The 26,987-nt window shown below is 32.5% G+C and overlaps 1 protein-coding gene and 1 non-coding gene across 6 annotated transcripts in view; one reads left to right on the forward strand and one right to left on the reverse strand.

Moving 5' to 3' along the window:
* The window catches only part of ZMYM4 (zinc finger MYM-type containing 4), a 143,416-nt gene that overhangs the window by 50,421 nt on the left and 66,008 nt on the right, over positions 1-26,987 (forward strand). For all 5 annotated transcript variants that reach the window (XR_004954261.1, XR_004954262.1, XM_036231549.1 and 2 more), the window contains one exon: positions 743-788. Coding sequence is in view for 2 of the 5 variants with exons in the window: in XM_036231549.1 (XP_036087442.1) it covers positions 743-788 (46 nt within the window). In the remaining 3 variants the exon portion in view is untranslated. The remainder of the gene's footprint in view (positions 1-742; positions 789-26,987) is intronic.
* LOC118606465 lies at positions 18,101-18,231 on the reverse strand. Its single transcript, XR_004952421.1, has one exon. It is a non-coding gene; the product is annotated as a small nucleolar RNA SNORA72 (small nucleolar RNA).

Consider the following 26,987-nt stretch of genomic DNA (forward strand, 5'->3'; position numbering starts at 1 on the left):
AAACTAAAACTATCACTCTTTGGCTTTTTGGTTAAGATTAAGTGAAAAAAAAAACAACTAAAAACTTATGTTCTTTGAAAGACAAAAAATAAGAAATCAAAAGGCAAGCCAGAGACTGAGAGAAAAATACAGTACATTTCTCTAACAAAGGATTTTACTCTTTAAAAATTCAATAAAAAGAAAAGAAACAGCCCCATAAAAAATGTGAAATGATATAAACACTTTACAGAAATGATTTGCAAATGGCACATGAAAAGATATTCAACATCATTAGTCTCCACAGTGAGCTACTTCATGCCTATTAGAATGGCTGAGGTTAAAAAGATTGACAAATGATGGAGATAAGTTGTTGGAAGTGTATAATGGTACAACTGTTATGAAAAACAATTGGCAGTTTTTTAAAGAAGTTAAATGTACAACTACCATATGGCCTAGCAATTCCACTCCTAGGTACTTACCCCCCAAAATGAAAGCCTGTATCCACCAAGAAAAAAAAATTTTTTCTTTTTAATAGTGAGGGCATGTATTATCTCTTCCTTTTTGGTTTATTGGTTTTGGCCTGAGAACTTATTTTGCTCATTCTAAATTTTATCTTACTCTATTTGGCAGTGTTTTTGTTTATGTTGTATATTTGTTTATTTTGGGGTGAAAATTATAGATCTTGGGGAAGTCAGGAGGAAAATCAAAGTACACTGGAAGAATATGATTCTAATGTTATTTTTCTCTTTTTTTTCTTTTTCAGTTTGAGGAGAAAACTGGTGCAGTTTTTGATGAAATTGTAGAGAACTGTAAGTACTATTTTATAAAAAAAACCAGTCATGTCTTCAGATAGATAATAACTATAAGTCTAAATAGAGTATTTATTTAGGGTTAATTAATGTGATGATTCAATATGATTTAGTTAAGATATCATGATACCCTCTTAATATTTTCAGCAAGTTAATCTGAATTATAAGTCTTACTCTTTTTTAAGTAATTATTTTATTATCATAGTTATTACCTTTGAACTATAGCCACATTTTGTGAAGTATTTACTTACCACTTAATAAAGATTTCTACTTTGTCTATAGGGCCTCTTAATTTTCTCTTTATATTTTTCCATGGTATATGATTTTCTTAAACTGTTTCTTAATGATTATAAAAGTAATACATTCAATTTTACAATATAAAAACGAATAAAGCTGAAAATAAAGGCGTTTGTCTTTACCATTCTCCAAAGATAACCAGCTTTGAAAGTTTAATATATATCTTTCCAGACTTTTGTTCTATGAATATATGTATATGTATTTATATATGGTAGGAGGGGTTTATGTTATATGAGGGGTTATGTGAATACTGTTCTTGGTTTTTTCATTCATACTGCCTAGATATCTTTCTGTATCGGTGTATTTAGATCTATTTCATCCTTTCTAATGGCTGAGTATTTTATTGTATGGCTATACTATAACTATATTCCTCTTTCATGCATGTGTATATTATTTAAAAATTTTAACTATTGAAAGCAATAGTAAGTATGTATTCTTTATACATCTTTGTCTACTTGTTTAGTGTTTCTGTAGGTTAAATTCTAGGAATAGAATTGATGAATCATCAAAGGATGTTTGTGTGCTTGTTTATGAAAGGCGAATTTTGTCATCTATAATTCCTAAATCAAGGGAAATGTGCATTTCTTTTGTTTGTTTACTTTCACCAATACGATAGGTGAGTACCATCTTTCTTTTGGGCATTAGTTAATATTTTTGAGTGAAGACAGTTTTTCAGACTACATATTGAGAAGTAAGTAATTTTCTTGATCTTTAGTGGATTTAGTTTTCTTTTTTCTTGCATGCAGGCAACAAAATTAGATTCTAGTTAGCTTATCCAGAAGAACCTTTAGAAGTATATTAGGGTATTTCTCAGAATTTAGAGATGAGGTAAAGAGCATATTTCCTCCAGGAAACTCAGTGAAGGGAGATCATGGACCTGCTATATCTAGTGCTGCCCAAAAGCAGTTATGTTCCAGTGACTTTTATTTTTTAGGCATATCCATTTTTTAAATTTAAAGTTCCTAGGAAAAAGATTATGATTGTTCCAGCTTGGATCTTATGTTTATCTCTGAACCAGTCATCTGTAGTCAGGGAAAATAGTGTCAGAAGGTAAAAAACATGGCTTTTAGGAGATATCCCTCAGCCACTACTACTCAGTTTCACTGGATAATTTTTGATTACCTGCTTCTAGACCTTTTTTCAAGTTGTAGACTGGTAATTAATCAAGTAGAAATTAATCAAATAGCTTTTTAAAGAAGGTTTTAATTTGATGCTTTGTTTGTTAAAAGTTGTTGCAACAACAACTATCTTAAAAGTGGTAGCAGGAATCTAACTAAGCTGCTGTACTTGGGTCATTTGTGGTTTATGTTTCTCGTGCCTGGTGAAACAGCCCTGCAAACACTGTTAGGCTGGAGGTTTATAAGCAGGAGATTTTATACCGAATGTTGAGTAAAAATGGTGTGGTAAGGGTTATGCTATATCTACCCCTTTCTGGACTCTGGAGGCAGTGAATTGACTAGCTTGGAAGAGGATACTGCCCTCTCTCCATGAAGGGATTCAGGAACATAGATACCCATCCAGAAGATGTAAAGGCAGACTGCTGCATAAACGGTATTTAGGAAGCGTCTGATTCCAAAGATGGTCATCCAAGGCCTACCATTTTGTCTTGAGGTCCATATCCAGGAAAAAAGCAGATTCACTGTTCCTCCGACAAATAATGTCTCAATATGTCTAGTGTAATACTAGACCTACCATGTATTGATTGCCCAAGACCATCAGGACATGAGGTTTCAAACACTTGTTTTGTAGATCAAATTCAGCCCTTCTAGAGTACAGCCCTTCTGAAATTCAGCAAAATATAGTATCTGCTAATTGTTGGCACACATAAACTTATCTCCATCAATGAGGAATTTGGGAAATTTGGTTTAAACATGAAAAAGCTGAGTTGACTTGCAAAGCTACAGTGTTTTTAGTGAAAGGGATTTAAAAGAAAAAAGGGCTTCAGCATTTCATGCAAGTTAAAAGAGAAAGTAAGCTTGTCCAACTTCTAGTTCATCATTTGTGAGGAGAATTTGTTCTCTGAGTTTTTGAGGATATATGGTGATAGAGGAAGTGACTGATACTGTGGATTATTCCTAATTTATGTTTTCTTAACCACTGCCAGTTTATGTGAAGTTTGAAAGATGTTCAGATAGAGTAGAGAAAGTTTTTAAAAAATGCATTTAATAGTTGCTTCTTTAAATCAAGGACTAGTAAATGGCTTTAAAATAACCACCTTGAAATTGACCAATGGGTATAATAAATAAGTTCATCGAAGATGACAAACTTAATAACTTCAAGGGAAAAATAAGAACATTGATGATATGCTGAAATACAGCTACTTGGATTCAAAAAATTATATTATTTTGATTACTTGCAGTGTACCAGTTTATTTGTGGTAAACTTTATATGTCTTATCTTTTAAAATTCCTAATAATAAATTGTATTAACTAGCAGATGAGGTTCAATTGTGTGTAATAGAAACAAAACAGAAATGTATTTCTGATAATAAAGAAGCCAGGATGATAAGATTGCTGGTTTTCAGGAATCCAGGGGCCTTCTGGCTTTTTGTATCACATCTTTAGCACGTGGCTTTTATCCCCTCATGTTCTAACATGGTTGCTGTGGGGTAGGGAGGAGGAGAAAAAGACACACTTCTCTACAGAATCAGCTTCTTCAAGAACTTTCCTAGAAATTCAACCTATGTACTTCAGTTTACATTTTAGTAAACTACTCTAACTTTAAAGAAAACTGGAAATTATAGTCCTTTAAATTGAGCACATTGTTGCCAACAATAAAATCCAGGTTCAGGAGAATTGTTAATAAATATGAAATGTCTTCCTTAACAACCCTCTAGGCAAAGATACTACCATTGTCTCTATTTTACTAGAAAGGAGGAAACTAGTAAAACTTAGAGAGGGCATTTAGCTTTTAAATAGTATAATCAGGATTTTAATATAGATTTACCTAACTCCAAAGCTCCTCCTTTTAAATCTTAGGGTTATTACTTGTTTTTGAACTATGCCCTAGTCCACTGGAATTACAGGTTTTTAAGAATAATAATATTTTGCTAGAAATAAAGGAACGATTTGTAAAGTAACTCAGAAATATTTAGTGAGTGTTAACTAAGTTTTTGTGGCTGCTTATGGAGTATCAGCATCAGTTTGTAATTATATCTGTCATATCAATGTAGTCCAGTTTTTAAAAGAACTAAGTTGAGCAGGTTTTTTTATTTTGTTTTGACTCCAGAACTACTTAAAAATTTCTGTTTACATGGTCTGTTGCTGAGTGTTACTTGGGTCCTTCCAACATTGGGAAGAAATAGTTTCATGAAAATGTTGAAAACCAAAGCCTAGTCTTTAACATATTAACATGGGTACAAAATTGAGATGACCTTAACTAAAAACACCTTACCATTCTCAAGAATGTTTTAGTTTATTAAAGAAAAAACAATCTTTTTGAATCAAATTACATAATTTTAATGAATAAAATGGATCAATTTTTGCCTTTTCTCTATATTGCTAAAAGGTATATAGTTTTGCAAACAATTTACAGCCATATTTTAGGATTATTATCTTTAAAATTGAGTGGTTGCAGGGAAACTTTGACAACTTAAAGGAAGATACCAGTTGTTGAATGTGTATTTTAGTTCAGGTCGATCAGTAATATACGAGACTGGTAAAGTGAAAGTATATTGTAAACGTTTGAATTTAAGGTAATGCCAAATACAGGGTTCTCATGCATTTTCTGAATGAAAAGATTTAAAAAGTAAAAATTTTACCATCTAGAATACATGTCCTCTTAGACATAGGGATGATATTCAGATAGATATCTTTTGCTCATTTATTAATTTAGTTACATACATAATAAAAACCTCATTATTTTAAATAATATTAACTTGGAAAATACTGCTTTTCTAGTTATTTTGTGAAAGGATTTTAAAATGCATATTTTAGAAATTTGACTTTGTCATCACTATTGTCACTTTTTAAGTCAGTTAACAGTTTTCTACTGTCTAAATTGAGATAAAACAGTTTTAATTTGCATTATGCTTACTGATGTGTTCTGCTTAATAAACCACTTCAAACTTAGTTGTGCAAAACAACAATTTTGTCATGTTCTTGGATTCTGTGGCTCATTTTCAGAAAGGATTTACTGGAGATACCTTATTTTTGCTCCACAATGTCTTGAGTCTCGGCAGGGAAGATGTGAAAAGCTCAGTTGCTTGATGTTGGAATAATCCGGAAATTATTCACTCATGTCTGGCTTGGGCTAGGCGACTACAAGACCGAGACTGACGACTTGAGCACCTATATAAGGTTTCCCTATTGCCTTGCCTTTTTCAGAACATGATGGGCTCAGAGTAGTTGGACTTTTTTTTTTTTTCCTTTTAATAGTGACTCAGGACTCCAAGCAAAGGAGTAATTCAGCAAATAAGGCAGAAGCTGCATTTTTTTCTAACCTAGCTTCAAAAGTCACACAGCATCACTTCCACCACATTTTTTCTGCTACAAGCAAGTCCCAAACCTGCCCAGATTTCAGAAGAGAATGTAGAACTCAGTTCTTCATAGAAGAAGGGTCAAGGTCACATTGTAAGGAAAGCACATAGATGGGAGATATAGTTGCAGCCATATTTGAAAAATAAAATCTCTTGTCACAGCATATAATCCTGTCATAGGATATTTTATTCTAAACCAGAAGATGGCTTTAAGAAAAAAAAATCATTCTATTGGTCCGTATTTGGATCTTCACAACATTAACTACTTCCTGTAATACATAAACACAGCTGCATGAATGGGATCATGTATGATTTTTTAAGAGTAACTTTTTGATTTTTCTTTTGGCTTAGCCTCTCCTTTCCATATCATTGGCCCTCTCCTTCCTCATAATCCATGTCAACCTACCTATTTTTGTAGGTAGCCTTCCATGTTTTTCTCCATGCTCACAAAATCATCATATACACAGGTATATACAGATATACATATATAAGGATTTTGAAAGTTTTTATTTTTCATTTAACAAATGGGATTATCGCATACATACATTTCTCCACCTCACTTCTCTTACTGAAGAGTACTCCATGATATGCCTGCACCTCAACTGGGATAGGTCCAACTATTACAGTATAAGATTCCATGGTTGAAATGTACAGTAAGTCATTTTTTTTCTTGTTTTTAGGCATTCATGTTGTTTAGTTTTTTCGACCATGATAAATAATGATGCATTAAAAAATCCCTTAATGCATGTCTGTATGTTAGTGGTTTTGTATCTGTTGATCGATTATAGACGGTGGAAATTACGGGGTAAAGGGTTTGTGTAATTTTAATAACTGTTGGTAGCCTGCTTTTCAAAAAAGCTTTAATGCCTTACATTCCCACCAGACATGCTTAAGAACACCTCCCCCCATCACATCTATCAGACTGCCAAACATGAAGAAGAAATATATACACTTAAACATGTATAATATACACATATCTCTTCTTCATGTTTGGCAGTCTAATAGATGTGAAATATCACAATGTTGACTTTAATTTGCATTTTCTTAGCTCTTATTAAATTTGAATTTAAGCAGCTTTTAATAAGTTGAACATTTGTATTGGCACCTGTATTATCTAATCATAACTATTTGTTAAATAAATGAATAGCCTTTCCCCATTTCTTAAAGTATTTTTATGCCAAGTTGTAGACTTGTTTTATATTGTAATAATAGTTGTTAAGGTGAGTAATAGTAAACATTATAAAGGAAAATTATGAAAGAAGATTCAGGTATACATTTAAAAAGATAGATAATCAGTTGGTCATTTAGAAAATTTAACTTTTAGAATACATGGCTTAAAGTTCTTTTGATAATGTAGTAAGGGGTTTCGATTTAATTTGTTTTGTTTTTTCCTAAACAAATATTTTTAACAAAAATTTGACTTTTTAACAAGGGTTTTCAGTCTTGGTTGAAAAAATTTTCCTTACACTTTGATTATGTACTATTTAGAGTTTCTTGGAATATTTAGAAAACTATTTTTGTAGAATATTAAACACAAAATATAACATATGAGATATTTAAAACTCTACCACCAACAACAAACCTTGGCTTCACCACCTAGGTTTAAAAAAATGTACATTATCACACCTTTGATACAAATTCTTCAGACCAATTTTGTTCTCCTCGTCAAATAGCCATTACCCTGAATTTTGCTCATTTCTTTATTTTTCTTTATAGTTTCTACCATATTTACATTATTAATACATTGTTTAGTTTGCTTATTTAATGAACTATATTGTTTTGAATTATACTGTACGTGTTACCACTTCCTTTTTTCTCGTATTTCTGATAGTTGACTGTATCATGCATCAGTAGTCAACTATCAGAAATATACAAGCATTACTCTTATTCGTCACTGATGTATGATAATTTGTTGGACAAATATATTACAATTTTTATTTATTTTAAATTGTGGTAAACACATAATATAAAATTTACCATCTTAACCAATTTTTAGTATACAGTTCTGTATGTGTTAAGTTGCTGTGCAGTAGATCTCTAGAACATTTTCACCTTGCAAAGCTGAAATCCTATACACACTGAATAAGAATTGTCTTTGCCCTTCAAGGTTCATCCATATTATAATATGTGTTAAAATTTTCTTCCTTTCTGTGGCTGAGTAATATTCCATTTTATGGATATACCACATTTTTGTTTATCCATTCATCCCTTGATGAGCATTTGAGTTGCTTTCACATCTTGGTTATTGTTTATAATGCTGCAGTCAACATGGGTGTGCAAATATCCTTTCAAGATCATGCTTTCATTTGTCTTGAATATATACCCAGAAATGGGATTGTTGGTTCATGTCATAATTATAATTTAAATTTTTCGAGAAACTGCCATAGTGTTTTCAGTAGTGGTTGCACTATTTTGTATCATACCAACAGTACACAAGGGTTCCAGTTTCTCCAGTTTTCCCATATCCTTGCTAACACTAATTTTAATGGGTGTGAAGTGATCTTATTGCAGTTTTGATTTGCATTTTTTCTAATAATTAGTGATAGTGAGCTTCTTTTCAAATGTTTGTTGACCATTTGTGTATCTCCTTTGAAGAAGTGCGTGTTCAAATTCTTTGCCCATTTTTCAATTGGGTTACTTTTTTGTTGTTGATTTGTAGGAGGTCTTTATTCTGGATATTAACCTCTTATTAGATGTATAATTTGCAAATATTTTTTCCAATTTTGTATGTTGCCTTTTCACTTGATAATTTTTTTAATGTGCAAAAGTTTTTAAAGATGCCATGTAGTCCCATTTATTTTTGTTGCCTGTGCTTTTGGTGTCATGTCCAAGAAATCATTGCCAAACCCAATGTCATGAAGCTTTCCCCTTGTATTTTCTTCTAGAAGTTTTATAGTTTTAGGTTTTTTTAAAAAAATATATCACAATTTTAAAATTCATTTTATGATCTATATTCTTGAGGTTTCTAGTTTCTCTATTATAAATCTTTCCTCTACAGACATTCTTATATATGTTTTCTAATATATACCAGAAAGTACTGTGTATTGAATTTAGTGTAAAATCTATTTCTTAAGGTGATTCTCTGTCAAAAACAAGTTTAAAGTCTGTTGCTTTAGAGCAGGGATTGGCAGCCTTTCTCTCACCAGATAGTATTTTAGGCTTATATATCATACTGTCTCTGTTGCAACAGCACAACTATTCCTTTGTAGCATGCAAGCAGCCATAGACAATACATAAAGGAATGAATATGTTTGTTTCCGATAAAACTTTATGGAGGCTAAATTTTGGATTTAATTTAATAAAATTTTCATGCATCAGGAAATATTTTTCTTTTGATTGTTTTTTTCAACCATTTAAAAATGTGAAAATCATTCCTTCTGGGTTATACAAAAATAACAGATGACTTCTAAACTTAGCAGGTTATAGTTTACCTTTCCCAGCTCTAGGTTACATGTGGGTAGGTGGTTGTTCAGGCCTAGGGTGTGTACATTCTCAGCTTTACTAGACATGAAAACTTATTTTTCTAAGTAATTTTATTCATTTACACTTCTACAGTTGGTTAGCATTTTGGTCATTAGGCATCTGGCCAACAGTTAATATTCATACTTTTAAACTTTGTCAATATAGAAAGTATAACATGGAATTCATTTTTTTAAATTGGATTTTCCTCGTTACTAATATATTCAAATCTTTTTTCATGTTTATTGGCCCTTTCAGATTTCTCTTTTGCAAAAGGACTGTTTAATTACTTCTGTTACTCACATGCTATTGGGTTGTCGGTCTTTTCTTAATTGTAGGGGTACTCTAAATATTATGAAGAATAAACTTGTCAGTTTAGATATGGCAAATAACTTCTAATTAATGACTTGTCTTTATAAAGTCTTGCATAAGCAGAAATTAATTTTAATATAGTTGAATGATAAATATATCAAGTGAAAAGATGAATTATTTAACATATGGCAGCACAATCAGCCACTCATCTGAAAAAAAAAGTAGACCCCAATCTTATCCTACATCCTTGGTTGCCTCTATTTTTATTTTTATTTACTTTTTTACATTTAGGAACATCTTTCCTAGGCTAAGGTCAGAAAGACTTCTTATGTTATTTCCTAAAATGTTCATTGGTTTTACCTTTTACATGTAACCCTTGAATTATCTAGAATTTAACTTTTATGGCTTAGATTAAGGAACTAATTTTATTTTTTTCCATAATACTAAGAAATTGTCTCACCACCATTTATCAAACACAACTTCCTTTTCCCAGTGATCTACAAAGTTATTCTATACTCTTCAAAGTTATTCTGTGTCTGTGGGCTTTTTCCCTCATGTTCTCAGTTAATTTTCCATTAGACTATTTATTCCTGTGCCAGTACCATGTCGTTTTAGTTAATTTAGTTATATAATGTCTTGATAATCTGATGGTTCTCATCTCTCCCTGAAAATTGTTCTTCAGGAATATTTTGCCTAATCTTGCCACTATTTGTTTCAGAAATATCTCGCCAAGTCTTTAACAAAACAAAATCAAATAACAACAATCTTGTTGGGAATTCGGTTGGAATTGTCTTGAATCTATAAATCAAGAGAGAGAATTCGCATGCTTATGATATTGAGTTTTCTTATCTATGAACTTGATACCATTTATTGAAATCTTTAATGCCTTTCAATAAAATTTTATAATCTATTCTAAAGGATTATCTTAAGGTTTTTCATTTTATATTTTAGCATTTAAGTCTTATTTAATTGAAATTTATTTTTGGGTGTAGGTTAAAATTGGGGTCTATGTTTTTCCAGATGAGTTGCCATTGTCTTGCCATATGTTAAATAATTCATCTTTTCATCTAAATAATTAATGTTTTTATAACAACCGAATTGGCACCACTGAGATATATTTAAATTATATATATGTGAGAATCTCTTTTTGGAATTTCTGTTACATTCTATCCTATATATTTATATGTTGTATTTATATGTTAGTTAACAGTAAATATTAATATTTGCTTCTATTACCAGTGTCATTGATTTTATTTGTATGTATTATTAGAAATATTTCAGTATTACATATTTATTGACTTTGGGGTATAGACATTTATCTTCTGTGTAAAGCCACTGTCTTAGTTTTATGTTTTGTTATTAAAGATCTTCTTTAAGTTATCCTTCTAAATTTTAACATGATTTTATTCAGTTTTCAAAAATACTCTGTTGGAATTCTAATTGAAAATACGCACATTTATATATTGCTTTTGGAAGAATCAATATTTTTATTATATTCTATTCTAGAACAGACTACATCTTATCAAATATTTTGTTTTATGCCATTCATTTAAGTTTTATAGCTGTTTTCAAGTAATATATATTGTGCCATTCTTGTATCATTTGTGCTTAACTATCTTGTCACCTTTGCAAGTGGAATGTTTTTAAAAATATTATTTCTAGGTTCTTATTGCGAGTATAGTCTAGCTGTCTTACTGAATTCCCTTATGAAATCTGGCGGTCTTTTAAAATTTGAGTCTGTAGTTATTTAGACAGAAAACCATTTCAACTAAAAATATTTTATTTCTTTTTCCTGGTAACTGCTCACATTACATAATTTACTGTTTTTGCTAAAACTTGTAGGATTACACTAAATGATAATCAAGGTAGTTGTCACCTTTGACTAATTTCTGATTCCAGTTAAATAGCGCTCATATTTTGTCATTTAGGGCTAACTATTGTTGGTTTCTGTCACATAGGCTTAGGCTTTATTATGGTTCTTAAATTCCCATTTAACCTTGAGAAATGGCTGAAGGATATTAGTATTTATCTATTGCTGGATTAAATTTGCTAATATTTTATTAAGGATTTTTCTGAAGAAGTTTGTATAAATGGAGTTATAGCTTCATTAAGTGTTTTTTAAAAAAATTTACTTATATGTTAGTTTCAAGTGTACAGTACATTACTTAGATATCTATACAGTTCATAAAACAGTCCCCCGCAATTGCTCCCTCCCTCCCCTGGCCCTCCACCTAGCTATCATATTAAATCTAACTGCATACCCTCTGCCGTGTTCCCCATCCCCGTGACCAGCTATCAACTGGTAATTTGTACTTCTTTAACCCTTCACTCCATTCTCCCAGCCCCCAACTGCCCTCCCCTCTGTCACCATATTGTCCACTATATTTGAGCCTGTTTTTGATTAGTTCGTTCTTTTTGTTCCTTAGATTCTGCATATAAGTGAAATTATATGGTATTTACCTTTCTCTGTCTGACTTATTTCACTCAGCATAATAACCTCTAGGTCCATCTATGTTGTTGCAAATGGTAAGATTTCATTTTTTTTTTAAATGACTGAATAATATTCCATTGTATATATAAACCATAATCTCTATCCAGTCATTTGTTGATGGGCATTTAGGTTGCTTCCATATCTCGGCTATTGTAGATTGTGCTGCCATGAATATTGGAGTGCATAGATCTTTACGAATTATTGTTTTGGTTTATTCCTTTGGATAAATCCCCAGAAGTGCAGTTGCTGGGTCAAAAGGTATATCCATTTTAAATTTTTTGAGAAACCTCCATACTGTTTTCCATAGCAGCTGTACCAATTTGCAATCCCACCAACAATATATGAGGATTTGTTTCCTTGTCTCTGCATTTTGGCCAACACTTGTTTTTTGAGTTATCGATGATAGCCATTCTGACAGGTGAGAGGTGATATCTTATTGTGGTTTTAATTTGTGTTTTCTGATGGTTAGCGACCTTGAGCATCTTTTCATATGTCTGTTAGCCATCTGTATTTCCTCTTTGGATAAGTATCTCTTCAGGTCTTCTGCCCATTTTTTAATTGGATTGTTTGTTTTTTTGTTGTTGTTGTTGAGTTGTATACGTTTTTTATAAATTTTAGATATTAACCCCTTATCAGATGTATCATTAGCAAATATCTTCTCCCAGTCAGTTGTCTTGTTTCGTTGTTGGTTTCCTTTGCTGTACAAAAACGTTTTAGTTTGATGTAGTCCCATTTATTTTTTTTCTTTTGTTTCCCTTGCCCAAGGAGATATATCTGAAAATAAATTCATGTTAGTAATATTAGGGCGTTTTTTTCCTGTATCTGTTCAGTTTTTCCCAACACTATTGAAGAAACTGTCTTTACCCTATTGTATATTCTTACTGCCTTTGTCATATATTAAGTGAGCATATAGGCATCAATTTATTTCTGGGTTCTATTCTATTCCATTGATCAATGTATCTGTTTTGATGCCGGTACCATGTTGTTTTGATTACTGTAGCCTTGTAGTGTAGTTTGATATCAGGTACTGTGACACCTCCAAGTTTGTTCATTCTCAAGATTGCTGTGGCTATTTGGGATTTTTTATGGCTCCATATAAATTTTAGAATTATTTGTTCTAGATCTCTGAAAAAATGCCATTGGTATTTTGATAGAGATAGCATTGAATCTATAGATTGCTTTGGGTAGTATGGCCATGTTAAAGATGTTGATTCTTTTTACCTATGAACACAGTATATGATTCCATTTATTTGTATCTTCTTCAATTTCTTTTTTCAGTGACTTACAATTTTCTGAAAACAGGTCTTTTACCTTCTTGGTTAATTTGACTCCCAGGTATTTTATAGTTTTCGACATAATTGTAAATGGATTGTTTTCTTAATTTTTATTTCCGAAAGTTTATCATTAGTGTATAAAAATGCCATTGACTTCTGAATATTTATTTTGTAACCTGTTACTTTACTGAATTCATTGATCAGTTCTAACAGTTTTTTGGTGGAATCTTTAGGGTTTTCTCTATATATAATCATGTCATTGACAAATAACTAGAGTTTTACTTCTTCCTTTCCAATACTGATGCCTTTTATTTCTCTTTCTTGTGTTATTGCTCTGGCTAACACTTCCAATACCATGTTGAAGAGGAGTGATGAAAGTGGGCATCCTTCTCTTGTTCTGATCTTAAGGAAAATGCTTTTAGCCTTTCCCCATTGAGTATGATATTAGCTATAGGTTTGTCATATGGCCTTTATTATGTTGACGCATGTTCCCTCAATTCCCACTTTGCTGAGAGTGTTTATCATAAATCGATGCCGGATTTTGTTGAGCACTATTTTGTATTTATTCATATGATTATATGGTCTTTATCTTTCGATTTGTTAATGTGGTATATCATATTAATTGATTTGCAGATATTGTACCAGACTTGCATCCCAGGAATAAATCCAACTTAATCATGGTTTGTGATATTTTTAATGTATTGCTGAATCTGGTTTGCTAATATTTTATTAAGGGTTTTTGCATTAATGTTCATAAGAGATAGTGGCCTTTAGTTTTCTTTTTTTGTAATTTCTTTGTCTGGTTTTGGAATCAAGGTAATGGCAGCCTCATAAAAGGAGTTAGGGAGCCTTCCGCCTTCTTGAATTTCTTGGAATAGTTTGAGAATAGGCGACAATTCTTTGAATGTTTGGTAAAATTTTCTTATGAAGCCATCTGGTCCAGGACTTTTGGGAAGTTTTTGATTACTGATTCTATTTCATTGATGGTAATTGGTCGGTTAAGATTTTCTGTTTCTTCTTGACTCAGTCTTGGGAAGTTAGTTCTATGTTTTAGAAATTTGTCCATTTCTTCCAGATTGTCCAATTTGTTGGCATATAATTGCTCGTAGTATTTTCTTTTGATCCATTATATTTCAGTGGAGTCTGGTAATGTCTCCTTTTTCATTTCTAATTTTATTTATTTGAGTCCTCTCTTTTCTTTGAGTCTGGCTAAGGGTCTGTCAATTTTGTTTATCCTTTCATAGAACCAGTTCTTAGTTTCATTAATTTTTTGTATTGTTTTTCTAGACTCTATTTCATTTATTTCTGCTCTTTATTGTTTCCTTCCTTCTATTCACTTTGGGCTTTGTTTGCTGTTCTTTTTCTAGTTCTTTTAATTGTAAGGTTAGATTGTTTATTTGAGCTTCTTCTTGTTTATGAGGTAGGCCTGTATTGCTGTTAATTTCCCTCTTAGGATTGCGTTTGCTGTGTCCCATAAATTTTGAGTCATTGTGTTTTCATTTTCATTTGTCTCTAGGTATCTTTTGATTTCTTCTTTGATCTCATTAATAACTCATTCATTGTTTAGTAGCATTTTATTTAGCCTCCATGTATTTGTGTATTTTCCAGTTTTTTCTTGTAGTTGATATCTAATTTTATACCATTATGATCAGAGAAGACGATTGATATGATTTCATTCTTCTTAAATTTATTAAGACTTGATTTGTGTCCTAACATGTGGTCTGTCCTTGAAAATGTTCCATGTGCATTTGAGAAGAATGTTTAGTTTGCTGCATTTAATCTGAAAATATCTGTTAAATCCATCTTTTCCAGTATGTCTTTTAGGCTTATTGTTTTTTTGTTGATTCTTTGCCTGGAAGATCTGTCCATTGGTGTCAATGGGTGTTAAAGTCTCCTACTATGAGTGTATTACTATTGATCTCTCCTTTTATGTCAGTCAATCATTGCTTTATGTTTGTAGGTGTTCCTATGTTAGGTGCATATGTTTACTAGGGTTATGTCCTCTTGATTTATCGATCCCTTTATTATTTTGTAATGTCCTTTTTTGTCTCATTATAGCCTCTGTTTTAAAGTCTGTTTTATCTGATGTAAGTATTGCTGCTCTGGCTTTTTTTTTTTTTTTTTCCATTTCTGTTTGTGTGAAATATCTTTTTCCATCTCTTTACTTTAGTCTGTGAGTGTCATTTGATCTGGGTCTCTTGTAGACAGCATATGCATGGGTCTTGTTTTCTTATTCATTCAGTTACCCTGTGTCTTTTGATTGGAACATTTAATCTGTATACATTTAAAGTGATTACTGATAGGTTCATTACTACTGCCATTTTATTATTCATATTTGTTATTTCTATTTTCTTTTTTACTCCTCTTTTTAGAGAAGACTCTTTAACATCTCTTATAATGCTGGCTTATTGGTGATGAATTCCTTAAGCTTTTTCCTGTCCGGGAAGCTCTTTATCTCACTTTCCATTTTAATCGAAAGCCTTGCTGGATAGAGTGTTCGTGGTTGTAGATTCTTGTTTTTCATAACTTTGAATATTTCTTGCCATTTTCTTCTGGCCTGCAAAGTTTTCATTGAAAAGTCAGCAGACATTTTATGGGGGTTCCCTTGTAAGTAATCAGCTTCCTTTCTCTTGCTGCTTTTAAGATTCTCTGTTTGTCTTTGACCTTTGGCATTTTAATTATGATGTGTCTTGGTGTGGGTCTGTTTGAATTCCTCTTGTTTGGGATTTTTTTTGTGCTTCCTGAAATTGTATGTCTAATTCCTTTGCCAGGTTAGGGAATCTGTCATTATTCCTTCAAATAGGTTTTCGATCCCTTTCTCTCTCTTCCTCTTCAGGTACTCCTATGATCTGGATATTTTTTGTGCTTCCTGTTGTCCCAGAGGTCTCTTAAACTATCCTCATTTTTTAAAATGCTTTTTCTTTTTGTTGTTCTGATTGGGTGTATTCTACTACCGTGTCTTCCAATTCACTGATTCGATCTTCTGCTTCGTCCAATCTACTGTTGAATCCTTCTAGTGTGTTCTTCATTTCAGTTATTGTATACCTCATTACTGTCTTTTTTTTTTTTCTGTTGAGTTTCTCATTGTGCTCATCCATTCTCCCCATAAGTTCGTTGAACATCCTTATAACCATTATTTTGAACTCTTGTCTCTGGTAGGTTGCTTGCCTCCATTTCACTTAGCTTATTTTCTGGAGTTTTCTCCTGTTGTTTCATTTGTGGCATCTTTCTTTGTTTTCTCATTTTATTATCCTCTCTGTGCTCATTTCTATGTGTCAGGTATATTTATTTTGTCTTTTGGCCTTGGCCAGATGGCCTAATGTGGAAAGTGTCCTATGTGGCCCAGTAGCGCACTCTCCCTGATCCCTTATGCCGGGGTCTCTGGACATGATCTTTTCTTGGGTTGTGTATGATCTTCTGTAGTTTCCAAGCCTTTATTATTGTTAGTAGATCAGTGGAGGGGATTAATGCTCAGGCTGACTAATTGTGGGAATTGGCTGTACCCACAGGGTAAGAGTTATGTGGAGGCTGACCCCACTGAATGGGATTTGCTCGAGCAAGCTTGTGTACTTGTTGCAACCACCCTTTGTGTGTATTACAAATGGGACTAGTCAGGAGTTGCTCCATTGTGGTCTGGTGCCAGCCTCCAGATGCGTTGGTTTTGTGGCCCCTTGGGAGGGGTTACCCTGTAGGTCAAGGTCAGCCACTGCTTTTGATTGCTCAGGGCTACCTGGTGAGAACTACAAAGTGATTCACAGGTGGTTGTTGCCTATGCTGGATCGGCTTTGATGTGGCTTCTCTATAGCATCAGACATAGGTGTTATGACCAGCTGGATTTCAGGTGATTCTCCACATTGATTATTTTGTAATTTGGTTGTAGTTTCAATGTGGACCTTTTCCAAAGTGCTAAGATTTGAATGCCACAATACAAACAGATTCATGTTTTTGTCCATTAATCGTCCGTGGATTTCTTTAAATGAAGTCCATGTCAGAGTCCATAGTCATCAATGTTCTGTAAAAATGTCTGGGATCCAATGTTCTAGGAGGACCAGAGTCGCTCAGCCCATTGTTTTATAGAATTCACCAGTAAAACTATATGCGCTTAGAGATATCTTAATTTTCTTTGGATAAGTATCCAGAAGTGTAATTGGTGTATTGCAAGGCAGCTCTCTTTTTAATTTTTTGAGGAGTCTCTATGCTGTTGTTTTCCATAGTGGCTGCACTAACTTAGAATCCCACTAACCATGTACAAGGATTCCCTTTTCTCCACATCCTCACCAGCAGTTGTTATTTGTTAATTTATTGATGGTAACCATTCTGACTGATGTGAAATGATATTTCATTGTGGTTTTAATTTGCATTTTTCTGATGATTTGTGACATTAAGCATCTTTTCATCTATCTGTTGGCCATCGGTATGTCCTCTTTGGGGAAATGTCTATTCAGATCCTTGGCCCATTTTTTAATCAAATTGTTGTTTTTGGTGTTTAGTTCTATGAATTTCCTATATATTTAGGATATTAACCCCTTATCATATGTATCATTGGTGAATATCTTATCCCATTCAGTAGGTTGTCTTTTCATTTTGTTGATGGTTGCCTTTGCTATGGAAAAGCTTTTTAGTTTGATGTAGTCCCATTTGTTTATTTTTAATTTTGTTTTTCTTACCTGAGGGGACATATCCGAGAAGATATTGCTAAAAGCGATGTCAGAGAGTTTACTACCTGTGTTTTCTTCTAGGATGTTTGTGGTTTCAGGTCTTATATTTAAACCTTTAATCCATTTTGAGGCTATTCCTGCATTTGGTGTAAGAAGGTGATCCAGTTTCATTTTTTTTTTTTTTTTTGCATATATCTGTCTAGTGTTCCCAGCATCACTTATAGAAGAGACTGTCTTTACCCCATTGTATTTCCTTGCTTTTTTGTTGTAAATTAATTGACCACATAAGTGAGAATTTATTTCTGGGATTTCTATTCTATTTTATTTCATTGATATATATCTGTTTTTATTACCAGCATTTATAAAACCACACTAGGGAAAAAACTAGGTCTGGGGACACATGCATGGTTCTTAATGAGCGATTGTTTAACCTGCGATGATTATTACAAAATCAGAACAGTGAGAATATTTGCATATAGTTTTCTTTTATTATCATGCCTTCCTCTCGTTTTGATTCCAGGGTAATACTGGCCTCATAAAATTGGTTAGAAGGTATTCTTCTCTCTTGTATTATTTGCCAGAAGAATTGATGTAAAATGAGTGGTAGTATTTCTTCTTTAAATGTTTTATTTTATTTACTAGTGAAGTCATCTGTGCCTGGCACTATTCAGATTTTCTCTTTGTTCTGTGTCAGTTTTGGTAGTTTGTATCTTTCCAGGCATTTCCTTTAAGTCAGCACAGTCCAATAGAACTTTCTATAATGATAGAAATATCCTGTACACTAAAGTATACTAGCTGCTTCCTACCTGTGACATTTGAGCACATGAAGTATGATGAGTGCAGAACTGACGTTTTAATTTTATTTAATTTAAATGTTCACAGGTGGCTGGTGACTTACTTGTATTGGACATTACAGACCTAAATTGTGAAATTCACTTCCATAAAGTTAGCATTTTTTAATGTATCGTTATGAAATTGTTCATAATCTTTTAAGATTCAATGCTACAAAGCTTTCGTGGTATCCTTTTTTTATTCCTGATGTCAGTAATTTGTGTTGTCTTAATCATCATCATTGCCATCTTCTGCTTCTGCTTCTTTTCTCTCTCAATTTTCTCTATTAATTTTTTAAATAATATTTTAAATGTAAAATATAGGCTAAAATTTACCATATTAACCATTTTTAAGTGTACAGTTAAATAGTGTTAAGTACATTCACATTGTTGTATAACCAATCTTTATAACTTTTTCGTCTTGCAAAACTGAAACGCTCTATCCATGAAACAACAACTCCCCATTCCTCTTTCTTCCAGCTGTGTCAACCACTCTCCAGTTTTCTGTCTCTATGAATTATACGACTCTGGGTTCCGCATGTAAGTGGAATCATACAGTGTTTGTCTTTTTGTGATTGGCTTATTTCACTTAACATAATGCCCCCAAGGTTCATCCATGTGTAGCATGTCCCTTCCTTTTTAAGGCTGAATTTCCATTGTGTGGATATATCACATTTTGTCCATAAATGGACAGATATTTGGGTTATTTCCACCTTTTAACTATTTTGAGTAAGGCTGCAATGAACACAGCGTACAAATATCTCCTTGAGATCCTGCTTTCAGTTCTTTTGAGATAATTTTTGCATTTAAATTTTTTGAGGAATGGTCATTCTGTTTTCTCTGCACCATTTTGCATTCACATCAACAGTGCACAGGGTTCCGTTTTCTCCACATCTTTGCCAACACTTTTTTTCATAGTAGTCAGCCTAATGGTTGTGAGGTGATCTCTCTTCATAGTTTTGATTTTCATTTTCCTAATGATTAGTGATGTTCGACATCTTTTTATGTTACTGTTTGCCATTTGTAGTTATCTTTTTTTTTTTTTATGGTCAGTTTGTCTAGAGGTTTATCAATTTTCTTTTCAGAGATCTTGCTCTTATTTTTATTAGTTTTCCTCCACTGTTTTTTCTATTTTCTATTACATAGATTTCTCTTTTTATCTTTATTATTCCTTCCTCTACTTTGGGTTTAATTTGATCTAGCTGCTCAAGATGGTTATTTAGGTCATCGATTTTTCTTTCTTAATGGAAATATATAAATCTGTAAGTTTCCCTCTAAGCATTTCTTTTACCGCATGTCTCAAATTTGGTAAAAGATTTTTATAAATATCTTTTAATTTTCTTTGTAATGTCTTTGATCAGTGCTGCGTTTCGTTTTTTTTTTTTAAGTATTTTGTTTTATCTCCTAATATTTGGAGCTTTTCTAAATGCACTTTTATTGAGTATTGATTTAATCCCATTTTGGGCAAAGTAGATATTCTGTATGAGTTCTATTATTTGATATGTTCATCACTTACTATATGATCTGTATTGATGATTGTTCCATGTGTTCTGGAAAAGAATATGGGTTCCGCCATTTGGGGATTAATATTTTATAAATGTCATTAGTGCCATTCGATAATACCTTTTCAAGCCTTATATTTTTACTGATTTTCTGATCATTTTTTCAATCCCTTAACTGCCAGAGGAATGTTGAACTCTTCAGTTATTATTATGGACTCGTCTATATTTTAATTCTGTCAGTTTTCTGTGTTCTTCATTCTCTTGTGGAGATCTAGGTTTCTATCAGGTGTCTTTTTCCTTCTATCTAAAGATCTTCAACATTTGTTATCATACAAGTCTCTTCTTTCAGCTTTCATCTGAAAGTAATTTTATAGAATCTTCCTTTTTGAAGATTATTTTTGTTTGTTATAGAATTCTAGGTTAACAGGAGTTTTTTTCAGCACTCATATTCAGCGTATTTGGGAAAAATTTAGTTTTTCAAATACCCATTCTAGCCTGCTTAATATATTTCCAATATTTTCCAGTTTCGGAGGTTTCTTTTTAAAAAATGTATTTTCTACTTTTCATTAAGTTTGTTTTTCTTCTTTGCGCTAATTCTAATTCTATTATTTCTGGCCTCATTTCTATTGGCTGACTTTTTTCCCTGTTTATGGCTCTCATGAACTGCTTTTTCAAATGTGATACTTTTTGATTGGATGCTGGATATTGTTAATGTCACACTGCTGAGTGTCAGATTATAATTTCTTTAAGGAAGGTTGAATTTTATTCTGATGTGCAGTTAGTTGCTTTGGGTCAGCTTGATCTTTTTGAGACTTATTTTTAAAATCTTGTTAGGGCAGCTCTAAGGCTGACTTTACTTTGGAGTTAATTTAGCTCTACTCCTTATGTGTGACTTTTTAGAGGTCGTCACTGATTCTCCCAGGTGTTTGACAAGGTCTCTTTCTTTTTTTCAAATGGACTGTAATATTTAGAGCATTTTTAGGTTTATAGCAAAATAGAGCAGAATGTACAGAGTTCTCATTACCTCCCACCAGCATAACCTCCCTAATTATCTCATGTGTGCCTTACTGTTTAACCAAAGAATTTCTAGTGCTCATTCTTTGGTAGTCTGTCCTGTGGATACCAGCTACTTCAGCTTTCTTAACCTCCTGTCTCTTAATATTTTGAGACTGGTGTGCTCTACTTGAGTTTTCCCTCTTTATACTGGGGTGTGGTAAATGTTCCCAGGCAGAAAACCCAGGTCAGTCCCCTCATTTGTTTCCATTTTCTCAGAAATGACAGTCTTGTGTTGCTTGTTGTCCATACTCTGAGTATATTTGTTTCATATATTTGTTCCAGTTTTTTAGTTATTCAGAGCAGGAGGATTATTCTGGTACTAGTAGCCAGCCACAGCTAGAAGTGGAGTTTTATGATCAGTGGATTGTAGCTAGTGCCTAATTTACAATCTCCATGTTATGAATCATTTTGGATTTAACTCAAATAATTCTAAGATAGATAATTTCCCTAAGGGGTTGTCTAGGCCCATTTAGCTCATTATGTGTTTCTTGCATGATGCTAATTGTACTGTGTGAACTACAGTCAGTGATATTACTGTAGGTCATGGTTCAGCGAACTTTCTGTAAAGGGCCTGATAGTAAACTTTTAGGCTCTGTTTGTTGGGTGTGGTCAACAAATGTGGTTGGTCTCCCAGGCATTCTCCTCTCCTTTTGTCTTCTTTCTTCTACTCTTAAAAATGTGAAAACTTTTCTTAGCTCAAGGGCCATACTTTGGTCAAGGGCTGTAGTTTACCAACCCCTCTTATAGATAAAATTGTTGAAGTAGGATTTATTTTTCTTTGTTTAAATCTCTATTGACCATTGTCACAGATAATGTGAGTTACTTAGAGTTGGTCTGTCTTCTGTTTAATGAGCTCATGAGAGTAACAAAGAGAAGCTGTTATAAACTTATTGATGCCGTTGAGGGGAGAAAGAGCAAGTTACTGTTTCTACAGTTTTAAAGCCTTCATAATATTATTTTAACATAATAAGGGTGGGATAAAAATCTTAGTCTAGGACATGAAGAGATCTTTGTTTATCTGAATTCACATGATTCATCTGTTGGTGAATTACATACTTACCAAGAGTCAGTTGTTCCCAAACCTATTAATTCTAGTAGTACTTGTAATCATATAATTTTAATTGTACCGTTATTAAACTTCTGAAATTTACTCTGAAGAGTTGTTTTTGTGAATAATTAGAATGCTTCAGAAAGACTTACTAGGTATGTCAGTAAAAACATAGAGGTGCCAGTGTCTGTTTTCTCATTCCACTTCTAAAGAAACCAGAATTGCAGTCATGAATACCACATTATGAGTGTGACTTGTTCAAGAAAGAAGTCAAATTAGGATACTCAATCTCAGAGTATTGACTGATCATCAAATGATTGGCCAATGTATTTTTATATACCCCAAGTAGAAATAAATGTTTAAGTCGTGTGCATACTGTTTTTTTAAGGATTCTTGGCTTTATTGGACTTCTAACTATTGAACTACATTCCTGATCTATAGTTTAAAGAGGCTTTTATTATTTAGGAAATTGTATTTTATAGGATAACAATAAATCATCTTTTAGAAATACTTCAATGACAAAACAAAATGTTAATTTAAGCTTTTATTTAAAATGAACCAAGATTATCTTATTTTTATACCTGTTTGTTTTTGCATTCTTTGGAGTTTGTGTTTTATTTGGATTATTTGTTCCTTTATACAGAGAGAATTGTTAGAGAACCATAGCTTCTAAAGTTAAAATTATAATTGCTATTTCTCTATTTCTGAAAATTATGCTTTGATTTAAAAATGTATGGGAGGAATTAAGTAATATATTAACAATGAAAGTAACCGACAGCCCTTTTACAATGTTCATTTATGTGATAATTGGGTGGGTGGTTGTACCTGAAAATGCAATAAAATTAAGGTCATTACTCTAAAATAAAAATAAAGTGATATTGAAATATAAGTATGCAAGGACTAAGCAGGAAGGACAAAGTAAAATTAACTTGACATCATGAAGTTTACTTTATTATCAAACACAAATATTGTCCTTAAATTGCTTACAGTAACTTTTCCCTTCTCTTTTCACAAAATCTAGTAACCTGCCTGCATTGGAGTTTATGAACTGATCACATCCCTTGTTGCACAGAGATTTTCCTTCTGAACTCATTAGTTATTCCCTCTTTATTGGCTCATTCCCATGAGTTACTACAAGCTTTAATAATCTCCATCTTAAATAAATAAATAAATAACACCCCCCCCCCCCAAATAACCAACAAAGAAAAAAACAAAAATACAAAGTCAGAAAAACTCTTTACTCCAAATTTTAGTTCAGTTTCCACTCATTTTCTTTAATTTAGAGCTGAACTTTTCTAAAAATTTGTACCAAGTTCTCTCTCAGTCTCTGTTGGCATCACCCTACTCTGGCTTGTGTGTATACTCACTCATTTTTCCACTGAGAAAGCTCTTGTCAAGTTAGAAGTTCATTTCAGCTTTGCCAATATTAACAATCAATTCTCAGTCTTTATTTTATATGTTCTTTCATCAGTGTTCATTGTGGTTGGTCACTTCTTTATTATTTACTTCGCTTAGTTTCTGTGATATCTCGGTCACCTTGTTTTTCTCCTACCTCATTGGCTGTTCTATCTTAGTCTCTTCCTGAGGCCTTCCTTTCTACCAGATTTCTAAATGTTGAGGTATTTCAGGACTTTAAACTTTCTTCCGTCTGTAGTGAATAAACTCGCTAAGTGATCTTAGCTAGTTCCATGAATTAAAAATCTCATTCCTTCATTTATGAGTTCCAAATTTATGTCATTCTTGGCAAGTGTCTCCTCTTTAACTCCTCTTTAATATGTCCAGTTGCCCTGTTAATGTCTTCATTTGAAGATTTAATAAGGTTCTCAAAATTTACAAATCATTCATCCTACCGCTTTCTCTGTTCCTCCCTTAGTGTTCCCATCTCAAGAAATGGCACCCTGTTGTGTTATCCTTGACTTCTTTCAAACTCATCTTCTCATATATCAGGAAGTGCCTCTACTTGCAAAATATACCCAAATCTGACTTGTTTTTCACATCTGTCATTACCATCCTTGGCTTGGTTGCTATTTTTCTTTGGATTATTGTAGTAGCCTCCTAACTGGTCTTCCTGCTTCTTTTCTTTACTCCAGTAACATTTAACAGCTTTTAAGTAGTTATGCAGAAGCTAGAGCAATCCTTGTAAAATATAAATCATGTTAATCCCTCTTCCCGGATCTTTTAATGACTTCCTTCTCACTTAAATATATTGCATTTTTCCTATGGTCTGCAAATTCCTAATAGACCTCTGTTTTTTTCCTCTTCTCATTTTTAGCAATCTTCCTCTTACTCATTCACTTCTGTCCTTGCTTTTTCTCAGATATACCAAGCATATTCAGTGTCTAAAAGCTAAGAATCTTCCATGAGAAATTTGTGCTTTCAAGTGTTTCACTATCTATAACTATCTCCAAATATAATGTATTGTTGTGTTTTGTTCTGTAGATCCAGACTCTGAGAAACAGAACTATTTCTTTTGTTTGATTATATGGTCCACAATAATAAATAGAATTGTGTTCCAGTTAATTATATATATTAATATACATAACTAGTACTTACATTTTATTTTTTTTAAAATTCAGTACTTACATTTAAACTAAGATTTTATGCAGCATATATATTTATTTGATAAACTGGCGAAATTGCAAATTTAAATTAGATGCTTTGTTAGAAATTGCCATCTCTTAAAAAGCTTTAAATCAAGTACATTCTCAAATAAGGATATAGATACATGTGCTTCAAAATTCAGATGCTTTGAAAAGTTAACATTTCTGTCTTCCAGCCACCCAATTCTTTTTCACATAGGGAATCAATGAAACATTTTTCATGCATAAACAATTATACTTCACATAGTATATGTATATTCTTCCTCACTTAGATATTTTTACTTAATCAACCTTGGGAACTTATATAAAGGCGCCTCTTTCTTTTCAGCATCTAAATAATATTTCACTGTAGGTGTGTATTGTAATTTAGCTTTACTGATGAACAGTAGTCTGTTTTCTGTCTTTTGCTGATATAAATGTTTTTTTATAGATCTCCTGTGAGATTATATATATAGGATAAATTCTTAGAATTTGAATTGCTGGCTCAAGAGAGATGTGTATTTAAAGTATTATAAAAATTGCCTGATTGCTTAATTTAGATTGTACCAGTTTACACTTTCTTTAAGGGCCAGGCAGTATCTATTTTAAGCTTTGCAGCTCACAAACGGTCTTGTCATAAACTTGTCTTTGTATATTTTTTGGCTGTGGGTCATAGTTTGGCAGTTTTGGCCTTTAGCAAAGCCGACAGGCTGTTATCAAAATCTTCTGCTATGTGAACTTGGTATCTCATTTCATTATTAATTTGTAATTCACTTATGAGCAAGATTCAACCGTAGTGTTTCCTTTTCTGTGAATGTTTGTTCAGATCCTTTGCTTTTATGTATTTGGTTGTGTGTATCTTTATTGAACTACAAGTGTGTGTTTATACATTAGGAAAATGACCTTTTGTCATATAAGTGCAGTAAAATCTTTTTAACCAGTTTATTCTAAATCATTTGGTTTGGTTTGGGAATTTTTAAGTTATATTTGATCTTTTATTTTGTTTAATAAATTTATTCTGGATTTTTTGTCATAAGGTTTTTCCTTACTTTAAGACTTAAAAGTAATTCTTCCATGTTTTTTTATTATTACTGTTTCAGTTTTTATGTCTAAACCTTAAAAACATCTGGCAATTATTTTGGTATGAATTGGAGATCCAGTTTTCCCATGTGGCTACCCTTTTCTCCCAATACCATATCTTTAAATGTAGAGACTTTTGAAAGTTACTTGCAATATTACTTTTTAGTATTGACTTGTCATATACTATGAAACTTAACTTAAAGTGCTGACCATGTGAAATACATTTTCTTTCCATTCATGAAACAGTTACTGAGCACAAGCTGTGTTGTCCCTTATTAAGAATAAACCATTGTATAAAGAAGGCTCTAACCCTGATCTTTAATTGCTTACATTCTGGTAGATTTATCACATGAGTAAGTGAGTGTGTGTGTGTGTGTGAACATCCTGCTTTTTAATTTATATTTCCTCCTTTTAACCTAGTATTATGAGAATTTTCAAATAAGTAGAACAATGGAAAGAATAGTACAATGAATGTCTGTAATACTGTGCATGCTCTCATCCTTCACTGCTTCTCTATGGTATGCTGTGTGAAAGTAGTTATAGATACTCCTAAGATTTTAACATCTGTTGTTTATTATTTAGTTAAGTAAAAATGGTGATTTTCTATTTGATTATTACCTTTATTTGTCTGTTTTTCTAGTTCTGTGAAGAGGGGGAATCATAGCTGTGTTTTTCAGCATTTTATCCCAAGAATTAATCACAATACTTTTTACCACAGAATGGTTTCCTAATAAATATGTGCTGAATGAGTGAGTACTTTAGGCAGTGGGGAGATATTGAAGGATTTCAAAGGAAGGTATAATATAGAATGATCTGTGGTTTAAAAAGATAATTCTGTTGTTGTTATGGAAAAGAGAAACTTGAAGAAAGCTTTCATTTGGATCCTTTGTCAGTTAGGACTTGATTATAAGTAGTAATCCAACTCAAATCATCTTAAACAGAAAGAGGAATTTATCCTGAATCATGGAACCCAGGGAATGATTTGAAGAACCAACCACATTTCAGGTTCATCTGGGCTTCAGGGACAAATAAAAGCAAGGCTGTTGGTGCCACTAATATTTTGCTTTACACTGTATTTTTTATCCGTTCCAGTTTGGCTGTTCATGGACCAGTTGAATGTTGGTTCGGGGTATAAT

The sequence above is a fragment of the Rousettus aegyptiacus genome, unplaced genomic scaffold, assembly GCF_014176215.1.
Source record: "Rousettus aegyptiacus isolate mRouAeg1 unplaced genomic scaffold, mRouAeg1.p scaffold_m13_p_1, whole genome shotgun sequence".
NCBI classification, from domain to species: domain Eukaryota; kingdom Metazoa; phylum Chordata; class Mammalia; order Chiroptera; family Pteropodidae; genus Rousettus; species Rousettus aegyptiacus.